Source organism: Leptonychotes weddellii, chromosome 3 (genome assembly GCF_054177405.1).
Source record: "Leptonychotes weddellii isolate Sample4059 chromosome 3, ASM5417740v2, whole genome shotgun sequence".
NCBI lineage: Eukaryota > Metazoa > Chordata > Mammalia > Carnivora > Phocidae > Leptonychotes > Leptonychotes weddellii.
In genome coordinates, this window is record NC_138371.1 from 109356574 (window position 1) to 109375359 (window position 18786).

The following is an 18786-nucleotide window of genomic DNA, read 5'->3' on the forward strand; positions in this document are numbered from 1 at the left end:
TATGTTTGCTGTGTTTTATTTTTCAGTGATGGCTGGTTTAATTATGACTGAGTTGAATGAGATAACTCCTTAAACTAACATACAATCTAATTGTTTAAGGCTCCTTACTAGCAGGAGATAATGCAACAATGAAGCACTTGAATATGGGATGGAGGAGGAATGAACTTTCTTAGTTTGACTTTATCAGCATCAATTCAGTCATGCAAGCCATGGCCGAGTCCACCGACTAGGTCATCTGTGAAGACATTTGTATGAGCATTGTCCTTAACTGGATCGGGAATACCCAGCTGCATTGCCGTCTGTCACGTAGGTCCTGGTTAAACTGTTTCAAGTTTGTACTTGGACACATGGAATAGAAAAACCTGATTTAATTGTTCTGCTAAGAGATGGAGGTACAGAATTATCTAAGGTAGAGTATGGCTTTTCCTTCTTTTGCCAGGCAGTCTTCGGTGTAAGCAGAAAATTGTAGATTGGGGATGGAGATGCCTCCCACTCTAGCACCCAGACAGTGGCTGTTAGTTTTAGGGTTAGTGACTTTGGACAGGGTGCAGCCCTGAGATCTCTGAGATCTCTGGGGTGATCGCTGGGAGGGTCTACCCTCACACCCCCATGTCTCTATTTCTCTTCTCTTTGTTTTTTCTTCATTCCCCGTTTCTTTTTCTCTGCTCCTGGTCCCTCAAGCCCTGGCTGCTCGGCAGACAAAACAGGCTGCTGATCTTGGCCATGCTCAAATGACAGTTCCGTGTGTTGCGAGACGTCACAGAAAGAATCGAAAGAGGAGGTTCATTCACAGTCAAAAGCTTTAATGGGTATGAGGTTTCTCTTTGAGGTGATGAAAAAGTGCACAACACTGTGAAGATCTTTGGTGTCACTGAATTGTACCCGTTAATGATTAAGTGGTAATGTTTATGTTATGTGTATTTTGCCATAATAAAAAAAAAGGGAGAGGCTCTTTCTAAAGTGATGCTCACGTTCTCCGGTTCTTTTCCATCTCTTATGATCTAAATTTTTCATTTGAAAATCAAGAGGACTTTTTAAAAGGCACAAAACCACACTTAAACAACCAGCAGGCAGCCCCACTGTTTATATCCGGGGACTTGTGCTGCCTTAATGTGTGTGATTCCCTCGGCTGGGTCTTGCTGTGGCTCACAACTTTCGGGAGGCTTTTCTGGGCTGGATGGGGATGAGGATGCTGTGCTGGAAAGCGCATCCAAGAAATTTTCTTTAGACAAAGCATGAGGATAGGGTTAGCTACATACGTACAAGACCTAAATAAGCTGGACGTTACCTCAGTGAAGAGATAGATTTGGGTGTCAAGACTGATTCTCCATAAATGACTTCTAGTGGTTTTCAATACAAAATGGGACTCTACCCGTGGGTTACTTCACTTTTCTGGGTGTAAACCAGAGAGCTCTACAGCTGTACTTGTCAGTCTCACTGAACCAGCCCGACAGTGACAAGTAATTGCAGACGCCCATAAAGTGACAGCCTCCATTTCTTCACCATGTTGAGGCCATGGTCAAAGTCAGGGTTCCTCTTTCATCTGGGGTTGGGCTTGTAGCTCTGAACTCTGGCAGTACCAACCAAGGAAATGTTTTCCCTGCTGTTTCCTCACTGTACTCTTTCCTTAATTCCACTCCTTTCTCCTCACCTTCTAAATGGAAGTTTATCCTTAGAAAAGAACTGAGTCTTGGTTCTGCAACATGTTCAGAAGGTTCCCTATGCTTATATTGTTGTCAGGGGCACAACTAAGCATTGAGAATTTGTTAAAAGATTCTGGCCAGGGAGAGGACCTACCGGGATAGCCATGTGTGAAGCTTGGCGGTTCTTGGTCTGGGTACACGGACCCCCTTACCTTAAAGACACATATTGGAGAGAAAGGAATGGTGAGAGCAGCTGCTTAGCCAGTCACATCAGCGGACTGACGGGGCTCAGCGGGGGTGATAAACAGAGTGGCCAGCGCACCCCCCCCCCCGCCCCATGCACTGCCCTATGCATACCAGGAATCTTGCACATGCTTTTCTGCAACACATCTTCATTCATTATGCACCATAAGGATGGATTTCATAAGAAAGAAAACACAATTACTCCTCATGTTTTGCAAAAAGATAATTGACATTTCTGAATTTTATTATTACCAAGAAATCAAGCGAAGCTATTGATTCTAACAGCCTGAGGGTGACAGGTAGTCACTTTATTATCCCCAGGCATCAACATCCCCATTCATTTCTCTCCTCTGCCTTCCTTCAGATCTTTCCTAGATCTATGAAAACCACTTTACACTTCAGATGTCATTCTGTGCCCCCCCCCCGCCCCGTACAAAGACAGCTGGTCCCCTCCATCTGGATATGCACTTACAGGTACAGATATTTGGTGTCAGTGGTCTAGTGGTAACAGGGAAGCTGTCACCTTCCGGGCTTTAGATAAATAGTCTTAGTGACCAAGACCCAATTGAGGAAAGAATATTAATCAGAGGGTTAGAGTGATCCTCTCCTGCTCCAGCCTCAGGCTATTTAAGAAGGAATTTATTCTTTCTAAACTCTTTGTTGTTCCCATCGTCGTAGTGCTCCGATCTTAAAATATTCTGAAAGGTTTTGCTGCCACAGAAATTCAGTTTAAGCAATAGTTTGCTGATGATTTCTCGGTTTAGGCAGTCTTTACTAGAACCGTCTCAGAGCGGCATTGTTTTCTGTCCTCTTAAATATTTTCAGAGGAAAGTTTGTTACTTTTTCCAGCATTTTAATGACTTTTTCAGAAACCCCATTTACTCTGCACAATTGCTTGGGAGGCGGTCTGTGCTTGTATTGAAGCAATACTAAGTTAGGTAGACCTTCCGTATCTACTCCGCACACCCCTCTGGTGTCCTTAGAGTGTCATCAAGCCGGTGCCAAAGGTCCCACCTGCGGAGCTTGCTCAGCTCTGTCACAGCTTTGGACATTTTTAGGAGAATCTGGGAAGTGTGTGAGGTAGAAAGGCGACTTTCTGATCATTTTGGAGGAACTGCCCGTCTCTTGGGCAGGTGGCTGGAGAAGTAATGAAGACACCCTGGAGGTCACACGTTCTCCAGGGTGACTTCATACTATCGCTCCAAGCCTGGGTGCAAACCCTTTACATTTCTAACCCAAAGGAAATGGATGTTTCTTAGAGGCGCTTGCTGTCTGTACACTCCTAAGAATTAAACCATGCTCAAAGCAGCCAGTGACCAATAGAATTCATCTCCAACTTGCTATCGGGCCTTCCATATTACAGTTTTCTTTCCTGTCCGGTCCTCGAGATTCTACTCGCTTTAGCCAATCAATTCTCTGTTCACCTGTCTCTTCAAAGTAAACACGTCTCAAACTACTTTACTCTACAACACTCTGCACCCTATCAGCCCCTCCTAAGAGTTCCGAGTGGTTTCTTTCCTTGGTTCTAGTTTGGAAGTTCTCCTGCCTGTATTACTTCTGGCACATTTTCTCTTATTTCCTCTTTATTTCTCTTCCATTCTGCGTATTCAGTGAACAAGGAATAATTGAGAATCTGTTGTATGTGCAGCATTAAAGTAGGAAAATTGAAACAGAGAGGATGTATTTTTTTCAATTAACTAATGTAGTCAAGGTATTTTAATCCTGTGATGGAGACATATTTTCTACTTGTCCCATTTATTAATTCACCTGATTCCATTTTTAGACTGATTAACTCTGGTGCCCAACTGGCATGATGGTAGTGAATAAATTAGGACACACATGGTTGTGGCTTCAAGAGGTTGGGCTCATTTAAACACCTACACAAACTAATTACTTTAGATATTTCGTTATTCAGATTTTAGCTTTCTCATTCGCTGCTGTATTGACAGGGCCTACACAGCACCAGGCACAAAGTACTGCCTTATAAATATTTGTTGAATGACTAAGAGAGTGTTGGACTGCTGTAATAAATTCTGGACTTTTTTAAAACTTCAGAGTAACTGGATTTGGGTTCAGAATCATTTTTAACTTCATAAGGGCATGTCTGCTTTTATTTTATTTTAAAATTTTATTTCTAAGTAATCTCTATACCCAAGGTGGGGTTGGAACCCCATAGCCCCAAGGTTAAGAACTCCATGCTCTACCCACCCAGCCAGGCACTCCATGGCATGCCTTCTTTAAAAAAAATGCTTTAAATATTTTTAATATGCTGTAAATTTTTAACATTTAAAAAATAAACTATGTCTTTGGGAATCTTACTTAAGCTTTAAGAGTTAGAAATGAGAAAATATCCATTGTTTTAAAAATATGCTTGTTTACGCCCATGAGGTCATTTAAAAGTGGTGCTTATGGGGGGCCTGGGTGTCTCAGTGGGTTAAGCCACGGACTCTTGATCTCAGCTCAGGTCTTGATTTCAGGGTCCTGAGTTCAATCCCCACGTTGCGCTCCACGTTGGGCTCCATGCTGGGCACAGAGCCTACTTAAAAAAAAAAAAGTGGTGCTTATATGTTCCTGAGAGCGATGTACACCAGCGGTCAGCCCCCATGCTCAGTGTGCAGAGTGTCGGCTCCAGACTCACCCTCTGGTCCCAGCCTCGGGCAGCTAGGCACAGGCTCTATGACCTAGTCTGCTATTTCTCCTGTGTCTACGCCTCCTCATGTTTCCTTTGTAAAACAGGCATCATAATTTAGCAAACCTCATAGGATTATGATGATGAATAAGTGACATGCTTGGAACGGGACCAGGCACCTAGTTCAGTGCTTGTTAAATTAAACTAGATCCGTGAAATGGCATCTAACACCAGTACCTACCTATGATGACAGTTGCGAAAAGTAAATGAAATATTTGTAAATCTCACACAGTGCCTTGTTTCCTGGTGAGTGCTCAATACACTTTTATTATTTTTCATAAAGAAGACCTATTAAGATATTAGATCTATCTTCGAAGGTTTTCAAAACAAGCCCACATGAAACAAGGGAATAAGTGACATTCTGTGACATGAATTGCAAATAAACCAGATATCAAAGGAAGGGAAGAGTCGTGATGTACTGGAATGTGAAAGAAGGATCCTTAGTGGAGGCAGCCTCTGTGGTCCCCTGGCCGGGAAGTAAAGACTGTCCTGTCCGGGGATGGCGGGAGGAAATGGCAATCCACGAGGCAGGGCAGTGCCACGGAGACCCCCAAAGCCTGCAGGTGTGCAGTGGGAGGGCGGGGAGGGCCGCTCAGTGCACGGGGGGGCGGGGGGGTTGCTGCGTGACTTACAGGGGGTGCCCTGCTGGAGACTGCCTCGTGTCCCCTGCGTACATGCTGTCCTGGGCCTGCGTGTGTAGCCTCCCTTTTATTCCTGTGGATGCCCTTTGGCCCAAGAAAGCACTACTCAGCTTTCATAATGCTTTCTTGAAACTGCATTTCTTCTCTAGAATGGCTGTGTCCCACTGAAGGGCTTCCTGAAAGGAAAGGAGGAAGGAGGAGAAAAGCTCTCCCATAAGCTCTTTCAGCAGGCATTTTATGGCCACTTGTCCCGAGCGTGAGCTCTCACATGTGCCCTGTTTCCTCTCTCCTATTTTTTTTTGGAATAGGGTAAGTTATCATTTAACAAATGGCAATGATGATGGGCCAGATCCTAGCCAAGACCCAAGGCCACTAAAATCCTCTCAGTATATCAATGTTTTTTTGAGTTGCCAGGCGTCACAGGTCTTTAAAGGACGTGTGGTTTATTCTCCGGATTTTTAAACTTTAAAAAATTAGCTTTATTAATTGTAAACCATCATTTATATTTAGTTCTATATTTTATATTCATAAACGATATATATTTATAACAATATACTTCACTAAATATGTTTAATTCTGTATTTGGGTATTTGTAAAGCTGTCTCATTAAATATATATTTAATTGTTAATTATTTAAACTTTATTTAAAATTTATTCTCAGTATGGCTTTCCAAAGGCTTAGTTTAAAATGGACTAGTTTTCAGTCTTTTCCAGGCTGTGATCTTGATGTTTTCCCAGCTCAGCTTTGGAATAACCAGTGAGTCAAGGATTGTCATTTTGGTTACCTGTAATCTTTACCCATAGGTTTGTAAAAAAAAGAAATAACCATAAAAGAATTGGTATTTTTGAAGATGTCTATGTGCACACACACAGGGTCATAGTCATATAGCTTATTGCATTGGCTGCTGAATTTGCTGTCTTAAATTGGAAATCTTACATATGAAACTTTATAAATACTATATGCATGTAAGAGATTATGTCCAGAAAACTAAGAAATTCTTTTCCAAAAGGCTATAGCCATTTTAAGGTGTGAATAAAGGGAGAGAAAATGGACGACTTAATACAGTTGAACTCCATAAATGCCAACAGTAGCATAGTAGAATGATATTTATAAAAGATTTTATGTAAGAATTTATATAAGACTTATTTTAGATATTCTTCTCTTGGCCCTCTGAAAAGCAAAGAAAGCTAGGAGGAAGATATCTTTATTGGATATAGAAGTGTTAGACATTTGAGCTGAATTATTAATTAACTCCTCTGACACCTTCCGACAAATCCTGAAAACTCATTGGCCAATTTCTATGTAAATGAGGTGGGTCAGAAGGCAGCATTTACTCAGCCATAAATAGAGGCACGCTTAGTGATATTAACTCATTTAAACCTTACCACATCTTTGTGTTGTCAGTATTCTCCCAGTTGTATAAACAAGGAAACAGAGGCTCAGAGAGGAAGGATAAGTGAGTTGCCCAAATTCCCTGACCCATGAGGGCGATGGTAGGACTCAATCCTCCCCTCGCACCTCATAATCTTTTTCCATTTGTGGTAACTGCCTTAACATACCCTCTTGCCTTGTCTACCCTCTAATCCCAGAATGGCCACAAGCTTTCGAAATTGAACTCTAATTCTTTAACCCACATCCAAAGTATGAAAACTGAACACAAGCCAAATTTACTTCTTTCAAAGAACCCAATATCTTACATTAATATTTCGTAAAATGTATTTTGTGATCAAGTTATTTGTGGGAATACTTTAAAGCAATTTACCTGATTTCTTTACTATAAGGCTTCTTGGCGTCTTTAATATACTAATGTGAACTCTGAATCTCTAAAGGGAGGATGTTACAGGTACTGTTACAGACACTGCTTTATTTATTTATTTATTCATGTATTCATCTTTTTGTTTTGGTAGAATACCTCAAGAATTCATTTTCTATGAAACTACCTATCTTAATAGTGTGTCTTCTTGGGCAAATCACTTTACCTCATTGGGCCTAAATTTTCTGTCCTACAAATGGGACTAAAGATATTCCAAAGATCTCTTTAGCTTTAAAAGTTCTATGATACAGCTTTCCCAATCACTCCTAAGTCCAGGCATTCATGCTACCAGGTGAACCTGCTAAGGATAGAATAAGATTTTCTGAAAAACTCTCATTCATTCATTCATTCATTCATAGAACATTGATTGCCAAGCACTATGCCAGGTTCTGAGGATAAAAAGATATACTGTCTGCCCTCAAGATGAGGCATGATATGATGATAAACATGTAGGAAGAGAGCATACACATGAACTGATGATATGGTACAGAAAGAGAGCAGTGGAAATATGCATGGATAATACACAGATGAACTGATGATTATAAAATAACTCTAAGAGAGAATAGAAACACTTATAAATAATAAAGACCCCTGGAGGATCTGCCCCCTCATTGCAGGGGTTGAATAAGGCTTCCTGGAGGAAGAACACCCAATCTGGGTCTAAAAGGACAGGAAGGCGTTAGATGAAGGGAAGATACTCCAGGCAGAGGGGGGGACACAAGCACAAAAGAAGCAGAGGGGTTGAACCAGCATAATGTGTGCAGCGATCTACAAGAGTTTGGCACCTGCTAGAATATAAGGTTCAAGGCAAAGTAGGGGGGCGGTAAGCATGGAGTTGGAGAAGTAGGGTGGGCCATTTGTTGAGGGCCTTCTCTGTCAGACGCTTGAACTTGGTCCTGGGATAGAGAGCCAGTGAAAAACTTGAAACAGGGAAGTGATGTGCATCTTATCCAGCTGTGTGGAAAATAAGATTCCAAGAGAGAAAAAAAAAAAGAGGTGCAGAGATCAGGAGACAGATAATGAGCTCCTGAACCCAGAGAATGACAACGGGAGAGTGGAGGGAAGAATGGACTTGAGAAGTATTTCGTATTTAGTAGACATAACCTGCTCAGCCTGGTGACAGATTAGAGAAGGACGAAGGGGAGGTCATCAGCTTCTGGTTTGGATGATGAAGTGAATGACGTCAGTATGAGAGGAGGCGCTGCTTGATGGAGAAAAATGATGTGAGGTGGTTAGTTTGGGACCAGCTTAGTGTAAGGCATTTCTAAGACATCTTAAAACTGGAGATCTTCTACCACCACCCCCTTCTGTGCATCACACTCAAATGGAGATTTTGTTTTGCATAGAGGACTCACATTCAAGGACCATTCCATAGTGCTAGTCATTTGATTTAGGTTGTTGGGATGTTGCAGATAAATGGTCCAATTTTATTTTTCATGTAAATGGAATTATTAAGCAAAATCATAAATAAGTTTATTTTAATCTTATTTAATGACAAAATTATGAGGCAAGCCACAGACAACGTTGATACGTACTGATTTAAGTCTAGTTGTTCTTAAATATATTTTTTTCTTGAAAGAAAATTAACACATGACCATTAGTTTCAGTTTTTTTTTTTGCCAGTATTCTATCATTTAAAATATTCTTTTTACCAAATCATTTTAATGCACTTACTATCAATTTAAAAGATTATACAACTTCCCTGGACTTCCTCTCTAGACCAGATGTTCAAAGCTTTGCTGTACCTCAAACCAAGGCACGAACTCCTCACTTGCCCTGTTGTCAAGTTGAACAGACACGATGTCTAAGGGGCTCTTACCATTTATTTATGAATGCACCACTTAAAGCAGATTCTGTATGGATCTTTCTACATGGTTCGGCACATGGGGTGCATAAGGACGGGCTCAAACTCCTCACTTAAAGTTGCTATCGGCATGAACCAAAACTGTACTGGCAAGAGGTTCTAGAAGTACGGGAGGGAGGTGAGAGGAATGTTGAGGGAAGAAGAGAATGATGAGAAAGAGCGAATTCAAGGAAAACAAAATCTCTTACCGGGTTCTTGTTGGATTTTGTGGTGGTTTTTAAACCAGGTTATCTGAGGCTCTGGGACGCCAGTAGCATGACAGTCCAACGTGGTGGAGCTGCTGATGGCCACTGTGTGGTCGCTGAGGTTTCGCAGCAGGTGTGGTGCTTCCTGATCTAGTGAATAAAGAAAGGGGATTGTTATTACCGGTCACTTGTATTCCTTTGTTATATATGCACATCAACACTTGACGTATATAAACAGCAAAACTCCACCGTAAGGTTCCATTCGTATTTTGTTCCCTCGATTTTTCTTCTCTGGGTAACCTGCTTCATCTTTAGGAAGTTCTAACATACTGAAATTTGTTAGAACACAGAGTAAAATTGAGACCAAAATTCTACAGGATTCAGTATCACAGGTTTTGCCTGGCCAACTAGTTTTCTTCCTTTCTGTGAGAGAAGCTTTTCCGAAACCTAAGGATTTCGCATCCTATTCAAGGAACCGAAAAGGAAACCCACGATTTGGGATAGAGCCTTATAATGAATTTTTACCTAAAGATATCCTATTACAGCGATGAGCTAATGTAATTTTGCACATATTTTTATCAATGTGTTTGTGAGGGCATGTCTGTGTTACTCAGCCGTCAGTAACCTAAAGTGTGAGGCAGCAGACCAAACAGGAGAATTTCTTGAACTTTGCAAGCTTTATTGATTCTTTCCGTCCCTCCATCCCCTCCCCAGTGCAAGCAACCAAAGGATTAATTCAAGAGGCAGAGGCTTCGATTTGTAGTTTTTGCACTATATAATAGTACAAATATTGTATTTTATATTATTTTCTCTTAAAAACATACAAATATGATACAATACAATTTATTTTAATAAAATGCCAACCAATATAGTACAACAAAATGAATTTCATACATTAAGATGCAATACATTACAACATTAAAATCCCACATTGGAACAGCAGTACCCCCAAGACCCCAGCGAGTACAGTGTCTCTGTTTAACGAAGTAGTCAGTCCTGCTGATGTGTATACATTCTAGTTAGGCGAGTGCTGGATTGGTAGCTGGAGCTTCCAAGGTAAAAGAATAAAGATACCTCCTAACGTCCTTCCCACCCTCCCGAGTCATCGTCTTCACCCCCTCTTGTTGCACGTCCTGGAACAGAAATCAGAAGAGGTTTGGCGTAACTTACACATTCTGCGCCGTTGGTTTCAGTTATAGACACTGACCGTTTGGATTTCCTCACCTTATTGTACTAACACTGTGAAAGCAGCTTAGGAGTGATTACAGGGCTAAGGGGTGACACACTGCAGTGCCTTTGACACGGATGTCCCTGCAGGATGCTGCCGACGCCCCAAACCTTTCTCTTTTTATTCCTGCAGGGAAACTCTGAGGATTAGCATTCATTCAAGCAATTTTGAAATCTCAGGTTAAAAAGTATAGTATCACATAACTTTTACAGCATGCTGACAGGGCAGAACATGGCAGGGTGACCCTCTGTTCAGAGGAACAGCTTTCTCATTAAATTTTGATTTCCAAAGCGCATCACTAGTTCTTTCCTCATTTTATACAAAATGAAATCTTGAAGGCTAAAAAGAGCGTTGAAAGGAGAGCCCTGATTTAGAAACTCTTCAAACGTAGCTTGGAATGAGTGATCACAATGGCCCTTTTGCTTTCCATCAATGTATCCTTCTAGTCTGTTCTGCACCCCCAGGCAGAACCATTTCAACATTTCTGTGTTTGCATTCTGTGCAGTCTGTCAAATGGTCTTTCCTAATTGCAGATGCAGCCAGGTATCAAAATCTTCAGTTCTGATAACTTTTTACAAGCTTGATTGTTACAATTTTGACATTTTTACACAGTAAAGATTCCAAACGTATCAGTGAAACACGACAGGATAATGAAGAACAGTGTCATATTACTATTTAGTGTCTATTACAATGGCAAGTCAAATTTGACATATCTCATTTAAAACTCAGACACAGTTCATGGAGTTATATTTTAATAGCTTCCCCTACCACATTGACTATTTCCCATGTGCTAAATATGATAAAATTATCTATCATTGCCCATAGGCCTTATTATAAAAAGGAAGCCTGAATATAGGGCTTGCAACACCCACAGTATTTTCATAGCTACAGACTATAGCATCATCAACATAGACAACATTTGACCTCCCTTACAGGTGTACTGGAAAACACTTATATGTAAGAGAACAGTTTATCTTAACAGAAATGTCATGAGAACTCCCAAAGGCCCTATCTGCCCTAGACAAACTTCAGACAAGAGAAGCAGCAAAAAGGCTGCAGAATAAACATAGGACTCTCAATTAAATACAAAGTTCATATAAACATGTCTGAAACACACAGTATTATATTTTTTCCTGGTACCCATTTCTGGAAAAAAAAAAAAATGCTCTCCTATGTGAACAATCTCATTTTTGACTGGTTTCTAAATGACCGATCAACCAAGGAATTGTTTTATCAATTCCCCTTTATACTTTATAATCTGTTTTGACATTTTAGGTAAGAAAGGCACATCAAACCCTTATTATTAACCCTAAGTTATCCGATGGAAATAGGTAGCTGCTTTCCAAAACTTAACAAAGTGGAGGTGATCCCTTCAAATGGAGAAAATCAGAATTAACAGAATATTTCTGCTGGTTATCAATAGCCAAAGATAGCTCCCCACCAGGTTCTTCTTTCAGCTTTCAGTGTTATGGCCACAAAGATCTGCCAGGTCTCATAAATACATAGTTTCTCATCTTCACTTGGACTGGGGGACTGAGGAACCAGCCTCATGTCCTCTACTCCAACTCAGTCATTCTCCATTTTAGGCTCTTCTTTCTTTCTCTTTTTCCCCATTATCCTCCCCTTCCTCCACACCCCAAAGAGGGACCAAAACAAAATAGAACGCACCCAATTGATTTTTCTCTTTGAAACTCTCTGGAAGGATGAATTACACAGCAAACAATTAATTACTCTGTGGAATTCTTAAAATGATCTCTTGGAAGTACTTAAAATCCTCTCCTGTAAATACTAACACCTTTCCCCGCCCTGCAAAAATTGCAGTCGCAGTTTTAAGGGGGAAAGAAATGATAGCTTCTGCGTGTCTGCTTCAGCATTTTTTTCAGCAGCAATCCCACAACCATCCCATTTGCTTTTTCAGCTTTAGTAAAAATGGGAGTCCCCACGATCTGTGGTATAAGGCATTGTTTCCTGAAGGAACATGCTGACTTAGAATGAACAAAGACGCCAGGCAAAAGAGCCATAGGTAAAATTTCAAGATACAATTGATTATTCTTTCCTCTGGGCTGACAACTTCCAGGTTACTAATTGTTTTCAGAGCATTTGGGGCTCCATAAAACTGGCATTCTGGGGAAATGCTATTGTTTACTCTTTCACACTTGACAAAAGCAATTCCCACGTGAAAGACAAGTTTAGCCGTGGGACAGAGTCTGTTACCTAAAGGAGGAAACAGTCTGGTGAGTTCCCAAGCCTGAAAAGTTGTCATATTGTCACCTTCTATTGAGTTGCCCAGCCACTGTGTTCTCAGCCATGGCTATTTTGGTCACTGTGGCTTGTTTTCCAATAGTTCACGCAAGGCACATATAATGATCAATCATAAATGAAAACAACAGAACAATGCATAGTAAATTGGTGAAAAAGTCACTTTCCCTTCAAACGCGAGCTGGAGAGAGGAGATTTCCATCTCTCCTGATTGAAAAATGGTGTATATTTTTAAATGGTTCTGAATTCTGCTTCTGTAGTTTTGCCATTTCTTAATCCCCATAAAAATCCTATGAACATTTGCATATGGGGAAAGTGGACTTCTTTTAATGGGCAAATCTTAGATTTACATTTAGAAGAATGCATTCAACCTTCGGTCACAAGAGCCTTGATAAACTGATTGTGGTATGTCTTTGAATGCCATCAATTAGATAGGAGAGAGTTCTTTAAAAGAATAACCAGGGGACAAATCTAAGTAAGGCGAAGGCATGATGCACATATTTTCAGATGTGGTCAGTGGCTGTATAGTCCACTCAGGGGCAGTGAGGGGGAAGCCTGCAGTGCTAATCGGCTGGCTACCCAGAGTGCACAGGGGCAGGACGTGGCCTTGACCTGGGTGGGCATTCTGAATCCATACTGTGATAAAGCTTTAATACCTCTGGATTACACCGACATCTTGCACTCCTGGGGCCCATTTTAGAAGCTCCAGTTTAAGATTAATGTGCTTAATGTAAAAAAAAAAAAAAAAAGCATTTTCAAATAAATAAGCATTATAACTTGCTATCCAGGTGCTATTTACAAATCGAGAGCGGATGAAATAGTACAAAATAAAACCAAGCAGAGGTCCGATAAGAGTCTCAAATTCAACTGTAACTCGTTCTGAGCTGGAAAATTAACTTATTCATGTCCATCTTTGGCAGAAACCATCATTTGTTTAAATTATTCAGTTTGCGTAGCTTCGAAACTTAAAAATACAAAGAGGTTGGCATCAAAGTGGGAGGAAAGGATCAGTCCCAAGTTGTTGTTTATCAGGCAGGAGAAGACAGCAAAGAGCAAAAACAGAGAATGCACTGCAGGGATCCTCCAAATCCAAACGCGCACCAAGTTGGCCCCAGAGAGCAGAGCCCTCAGCCTGAGTGGGGAGCCCAGAGCTGGGACCTTGGGAGCTCATTATCACTCCTATCATCTCCAAACTCATTTTGGGAGGAGCATCTCCTCTGAGCCAGAAAGTTAGCAACAGTGACAATAAATCAAGATGATATGAGACAACTGTTACTTTTTAATGAGTCCTTTAATGTTTTACATTATTTTGTGTGGTACAATCATTCCTTGTGCTTTTAAATTTGGAGATCCGAGAGAAAACAGCCTTTTTGTTGCAGTGCTCACCTCTAATTGTAACTTCTTTCTTCTGAAGGATTTCTTCCCCTGTGTATATGTTCCTGGCTCTGCAGGCATACGTGCCTGAATCTTCCAGGGAAACGTTCTTGATGGTGACATTGAGAGTGACGGAGTACTCTTTAGTGATGGCCATTTTTTGCTTGCTGATGCTGTGGTGCATTGTTCGGTTTTTAACTGTCCGCAGCAAAATCCAAGTAATGTCTCTGTATAAGAACTTGTTAACCGTGCAAGACAGTTTCAGGTCCTCTCCTTCCGTAGGCATTTTTTCCAAGTTAACATGAAATCCATTTGGCACGTCTATAAAATAAGAATAAAGAACTTCAGTTCATGGAAAAATCAGTGTCTCCCCTGGAGATCGTTACAGATCTTAAGAACCGTTCTGACACAAATTCTCTCAGCATCAGCATTAAAAGGGTGAGTATTTATCTTTTCGTGTTAGGGGAACTGATCAAACCCACATAGGAACCAACTAAGTTCGTTCCGTAAGAAGCGAGGCAGCAGGTGCCAAGCAGGCTGGTTATTGGGATGGGGACATTTTCCCTGTTTGCACCACGTTGCTTTTCAAAGTGGAATTTGTTGTACACCTTGCGGTGATAGCCACATTCCCCATTTCTGTAATACATCTAGAACTTCTACCGGTGGGTGAGTGGGCGAAATAGGGAAGTCCTAAAAGAGCGACCTGTACGAAAAACCAAGGGTGGTGTTATGGTCAGACTTATCCAGAAAAAGTTGTGACCAGGTGAGAAGAGGAAGTCCCAGGTACACGGTAGGAGACATCAGTCCTGCCAGTCAGTACCACTTTAATCCTAAACTTTTCCAATAAAAACACCCAACTGATTGCCCCAGTTTCCAACAAGCGGACCGACAGTATCCCGCTCCCACTGCTGCACCACCACCTCGCCTGCTCTCGGCGGGCACTGTGGGCACAGAAGAGCCGTGTTCCTTGCTCAGGTCCCCTTTCACGGTGATCATTCTATTCCGACATAAAAGAACAAAGTGCAGCCAACTAATCTGGGAGAGTTGCTTCATTTCAGAAGTGGGGGCAAGTGGGGGGCAAATACGGTTAAAAAACCGTATTTCCTCTCAATAACATAGTAAAGGTTTTCAGAAGGTGAATATGCCATTCAAAGCCATTTCTCTCCTGTCAATCCCCAGCTAACCTTCATTTCCATCTCCGGCAACACCTTGTGAGCTCTCCTCCTCAGCTTTCTTACCCTGGACTGTCACTTAGCTTTTGCGCTCCGAGTTCCCTAGTCTCATTTTGGACCATTTCCCCAGAGGATTAAAAAAAAAAAAAAAAAAAAAATCATTGGTTACTGGCCCCGAACTGACCCGCTCCCAAACCCTCCCATTGCTTGTTACTTAGTGGCGTATCTGTATTGAGCAAAGAATTTGGGCCAACATTTTACAAAGTACTTTGAAGATGAAAAGCACTATGTTCTGCTATTATTATTATTATCCGTTGCACACAAAGCTATAAAGAAACCTTTAAACCTTAAGGGGACAATAGTCCAAAATTAGATATCATATCAACTCTTTCCTAAATCTGACTTTGCTTGTTTTTCTGATTTTTCTGGGCTTTGGCTTTATTATAAAGTGTCACGTCTGAAGAAATGCCAAAGTATTCATTTGAAACCTGGGGGCTGGGATAGCAGTGGCTTATGAAGCTGTCAGTGGTTGGAGAGAGAGGAGACCAGCAGAGGTTTTTCCTGCTTTTAAAATGAATATCTAAGAATGTGCCAGAAGATGCAGAAGCAGCTGACAGTCATTTTTAACACAACAATAAGGTGTCAGAAATAGCCCCTCTAATTCAGCATCTTTTTATATTTGGGACATTTTCCAAGCCTGCGGCGGAATAAAACATCAACCATCCACTTTTACACAGATACCCAAAGTATTGTGTATGGACTGCAGTCAAATCATTTCTTCCAAGGCCATACATAGGCTTTCCATTTATTATGAGGTCCCGTCCTGGTGGTTAGAACCCAAGCGAGCCCAAGTAACACCACTGAGATCATGTAGAGTTTCTATTTACTTTAGTGATTTGAAACTTCCTGTGGAAATAGCTCACAGGTTTCCTGATGGAAGATTTTGTTTATCTTTGCCAAGCACCACCAGGAATCTCAAAATAAAGTGCATTTAGTGACACTGGGAAACCAGCAAGATAAGGCAGTGTGCTGTTCCTGTTTCACCCTTAGTAATTGCTAACACACCCATAGTCATGCGGAGTGCCCGCAAACAGCAAACACACACACACAGGAAAAGAAAAGAACCAACTAGGTTCTGAGGTCTGCTGCTCATATGGGGGACACTGTTAGTGAAGTTAGTTTGGTTCATGTTACCAGACAGCCTCTTAGAAATGATTGTCCCTGGGCGCCTGGGTGGCTCAGTTGGTTAAGCAACTGCCTTCGGCTCAGGTCATGATCCTGGAGTCCCCGGATCGAGTCCCGCATCGGGCTCCCTGCTCGGCAGGGAGTCTGCTTCTCCCTCTGACCCTAACCCCTCTCGTGTGCTCTCTCTCATTCTCTCTCTCTCAAATAAATAAATAAAATCTTTAAAAAAAAAAAAAAGAGGAAATGATTGTCCATTTCTCAGGATAACTCCTTTGGCCTTCTCTTTTGAGCCACAGAAGATGATAAATAAAATGTCCTAACACTAGTTAATGAATCCAGAGGGATTTTTCCTTTTAATTCATGTGGATTTTTTTTTTTTTTTTTAGCCTGAGTACAAAAACAGACCCAAAGAATTGCCTTCTAACAAAGCGAAAGTGAGAAATCTTCTCACACTTAAGTATCTGTGGCAGATTTAGCACAATCCTCATTGGCACCTACTAACACTCATCCCCTATGACGCAGAGCACATCCGCAGCATCTTATGAGGTATCGTGGAGAAGAAGCAATCTTTGGTCAGAAGAGAGACTCAATTTAGGGTTAGGTGCAAAGAGTAATCACTGACACAGGTGCATATTTGGGGGGGCGCATATTGACTTGGTTGGATCAAACGTGAATTAAGTTCATGAAACAGACAAGCACAGAAATTAACACGCTGAGCAGTGTGTCATTTGTCAGGTGGTAATAAAGAAGGCTTTCCTTCTACTGAAGAACAGAAAAAACATTCTCTAAGAGGTGAGTGGTTACTAGAAAGTTTTGCTTGTTTCAAGTAGACACTATGTACAAGTGAATGCCAAAGTTTAGAGTAGAAGCAGTGGAGAATTCTAAAGGCCACAGCTAACTTGTTTTCATCAGTTTGGAAGGCAACCTGTGTGAGTTGTTACTCTATTTTAAGGAGGGGGCAACATGCATGACAAATCCAGATCTTTTGATTTAGAGGAGTTAAACTTTGGATCTTTTAAAACAGTCCTTGCACGCAGTCAAGCATAAACACTGAGTAAACGTACATTCACTTTTCAGAAAATACACGTGTAAGGAGCAACATTCCTAAGAGTATCTAGTTTTATCTTCAGTGAGAATAAATCTCGTGACAAAGATTTAAGTAAGAAAAAGGTAGTAATTAGTTAAAAAAATAATTAATGTAAGCAAATTAATCTATGATTACCAAAAACTAGAACTTTTCAGGATTGGTAGGAAAGAATTCAGAGCAATTATATTCCATTTCAGGGTAAGATTAAAACTCCTGAATTTCTAGAGGAAAAGCATTGTAAGCCTCAACTATGTACGTCTGAATTGAATTCTCATAGCTCCTTTCTACGGACAAGCCTTGAGATCGAGAAAAGCTTTCAACCATTCCATGGTTATACATTGTATAATGTGGTAGGAGGGAATCTGTCTGCATTGAACATGTGATCAGCTTGGTCAGTAAGACAGCCACACACAGACAGACACGCAGTAATGCCGAGCTCAGTGGGGTAGGCTAGATATTGGCGCTGCAGTTAAGGCTGGGTATCAGTTCATCTTTCTTGGGGACTCTGAATAATAAGGAAATGAGCACAACATCCCCCTCTACTCTTGGTACCTCCTTTTCCAGTACTGCCTTCAGACCCAGGCAAGAGGGGTCCCTGTTCTGGGCCTTTAGATGGCTCTACTCCGGCTGTCCCCCTCCTCACAATATAGAGTCTGGGGGGTCAAGAAAGCATGCCACCCCCACTTCCGTATCTTGCTTGAGGTCCTTGGGATCCCAGAATTCCTTGTAAAGATGATCCTGAGTCTGCTTCCAGACTGTCAAAGTCCTCTTCCCTGGGTTTGTCCTCCTGAGGTCAGACTGCTCGTAGGTGTGCACACGTCTAGATCTCAGGGAAGACTGTTAGTCAGGAGTGTGGGCAGCGCTTGGATATGTGGGCTGTGGAGACCATACATGTGGGTGCCGTAGTGGGACAGAGCCAGGAGTCGAAGGAGAAGATGGGGGGCCGTTCCTTCTGTACCTCCAGGCATTGCCACATTCTGTGGTGGAGCTGTGAGGAGACCCAGAGTTCTAAATTTGCACCTCACCTCTCAGGTCATCATGGAGGTATATTTGTCCATGAGAAGCTGAAACATAACAGCTAAATGAAACATAACTGAAGTTCATTTAGAACTTGTGACGTGGTTAGATGTATAGTTTGTGGACCTCCACTGGTACTCTTGCATTGACTCTGAAAATGTCAAGGCAAGCCTGTCCTCTTCTTTTTACCTGTTCAAATTTTATGCCCTCCTCCCCTAGGTCGACCTCGGCCCTTACTTCTCAGAGGTTTAAAGCTCCTCTGTACACATAGTATCCACTGGCCACGTGTGGCTACTGAGCACTTAAAATGTGGTTAGTGTGACTGAAGAACTGAATTTTATTCAATTAATTTTATTTCAATTAATTTAAAATGTAAAAACGGATG

At 41.4% G+C, this 18786-nt stretch overlaps 1 protein-coding gene across 5 annotated transcripts in view; it reads right to left on the reverse strand.

The window, feature by feature from the left end:
• Window positions 1–18786, reverse strand: part of FLT1 (fms related receptor tyrosine kinase 1) — a 173547-nt gene that overhangs the window by 62407 nt on the left and 92354 nt on the right. For 2 of the 5 annotated variants that reach the window (XM_081814774.1, XM_081814773.1), the window contains 2 exons: window positions 13953–14261; window positions 9083–9229 (listed from right to left, as the gene is read on the reverse strand). In XM_081814774.1, the coding sequence (XP_081670900.1) occupies window positions 9083–9229; window positions 13953–14261 (456 nt within the window). Of the gene's footprint in view, window positions 1–6948; window positions 8235–9082; window positions 9230–13838; window positions 14262–18786 lie in introns of those variants that run through there. The other 3 variants (XM_081814776.1, XM_081814775.1, XM_081814777.1) reach the window with 3 other exon arrangements.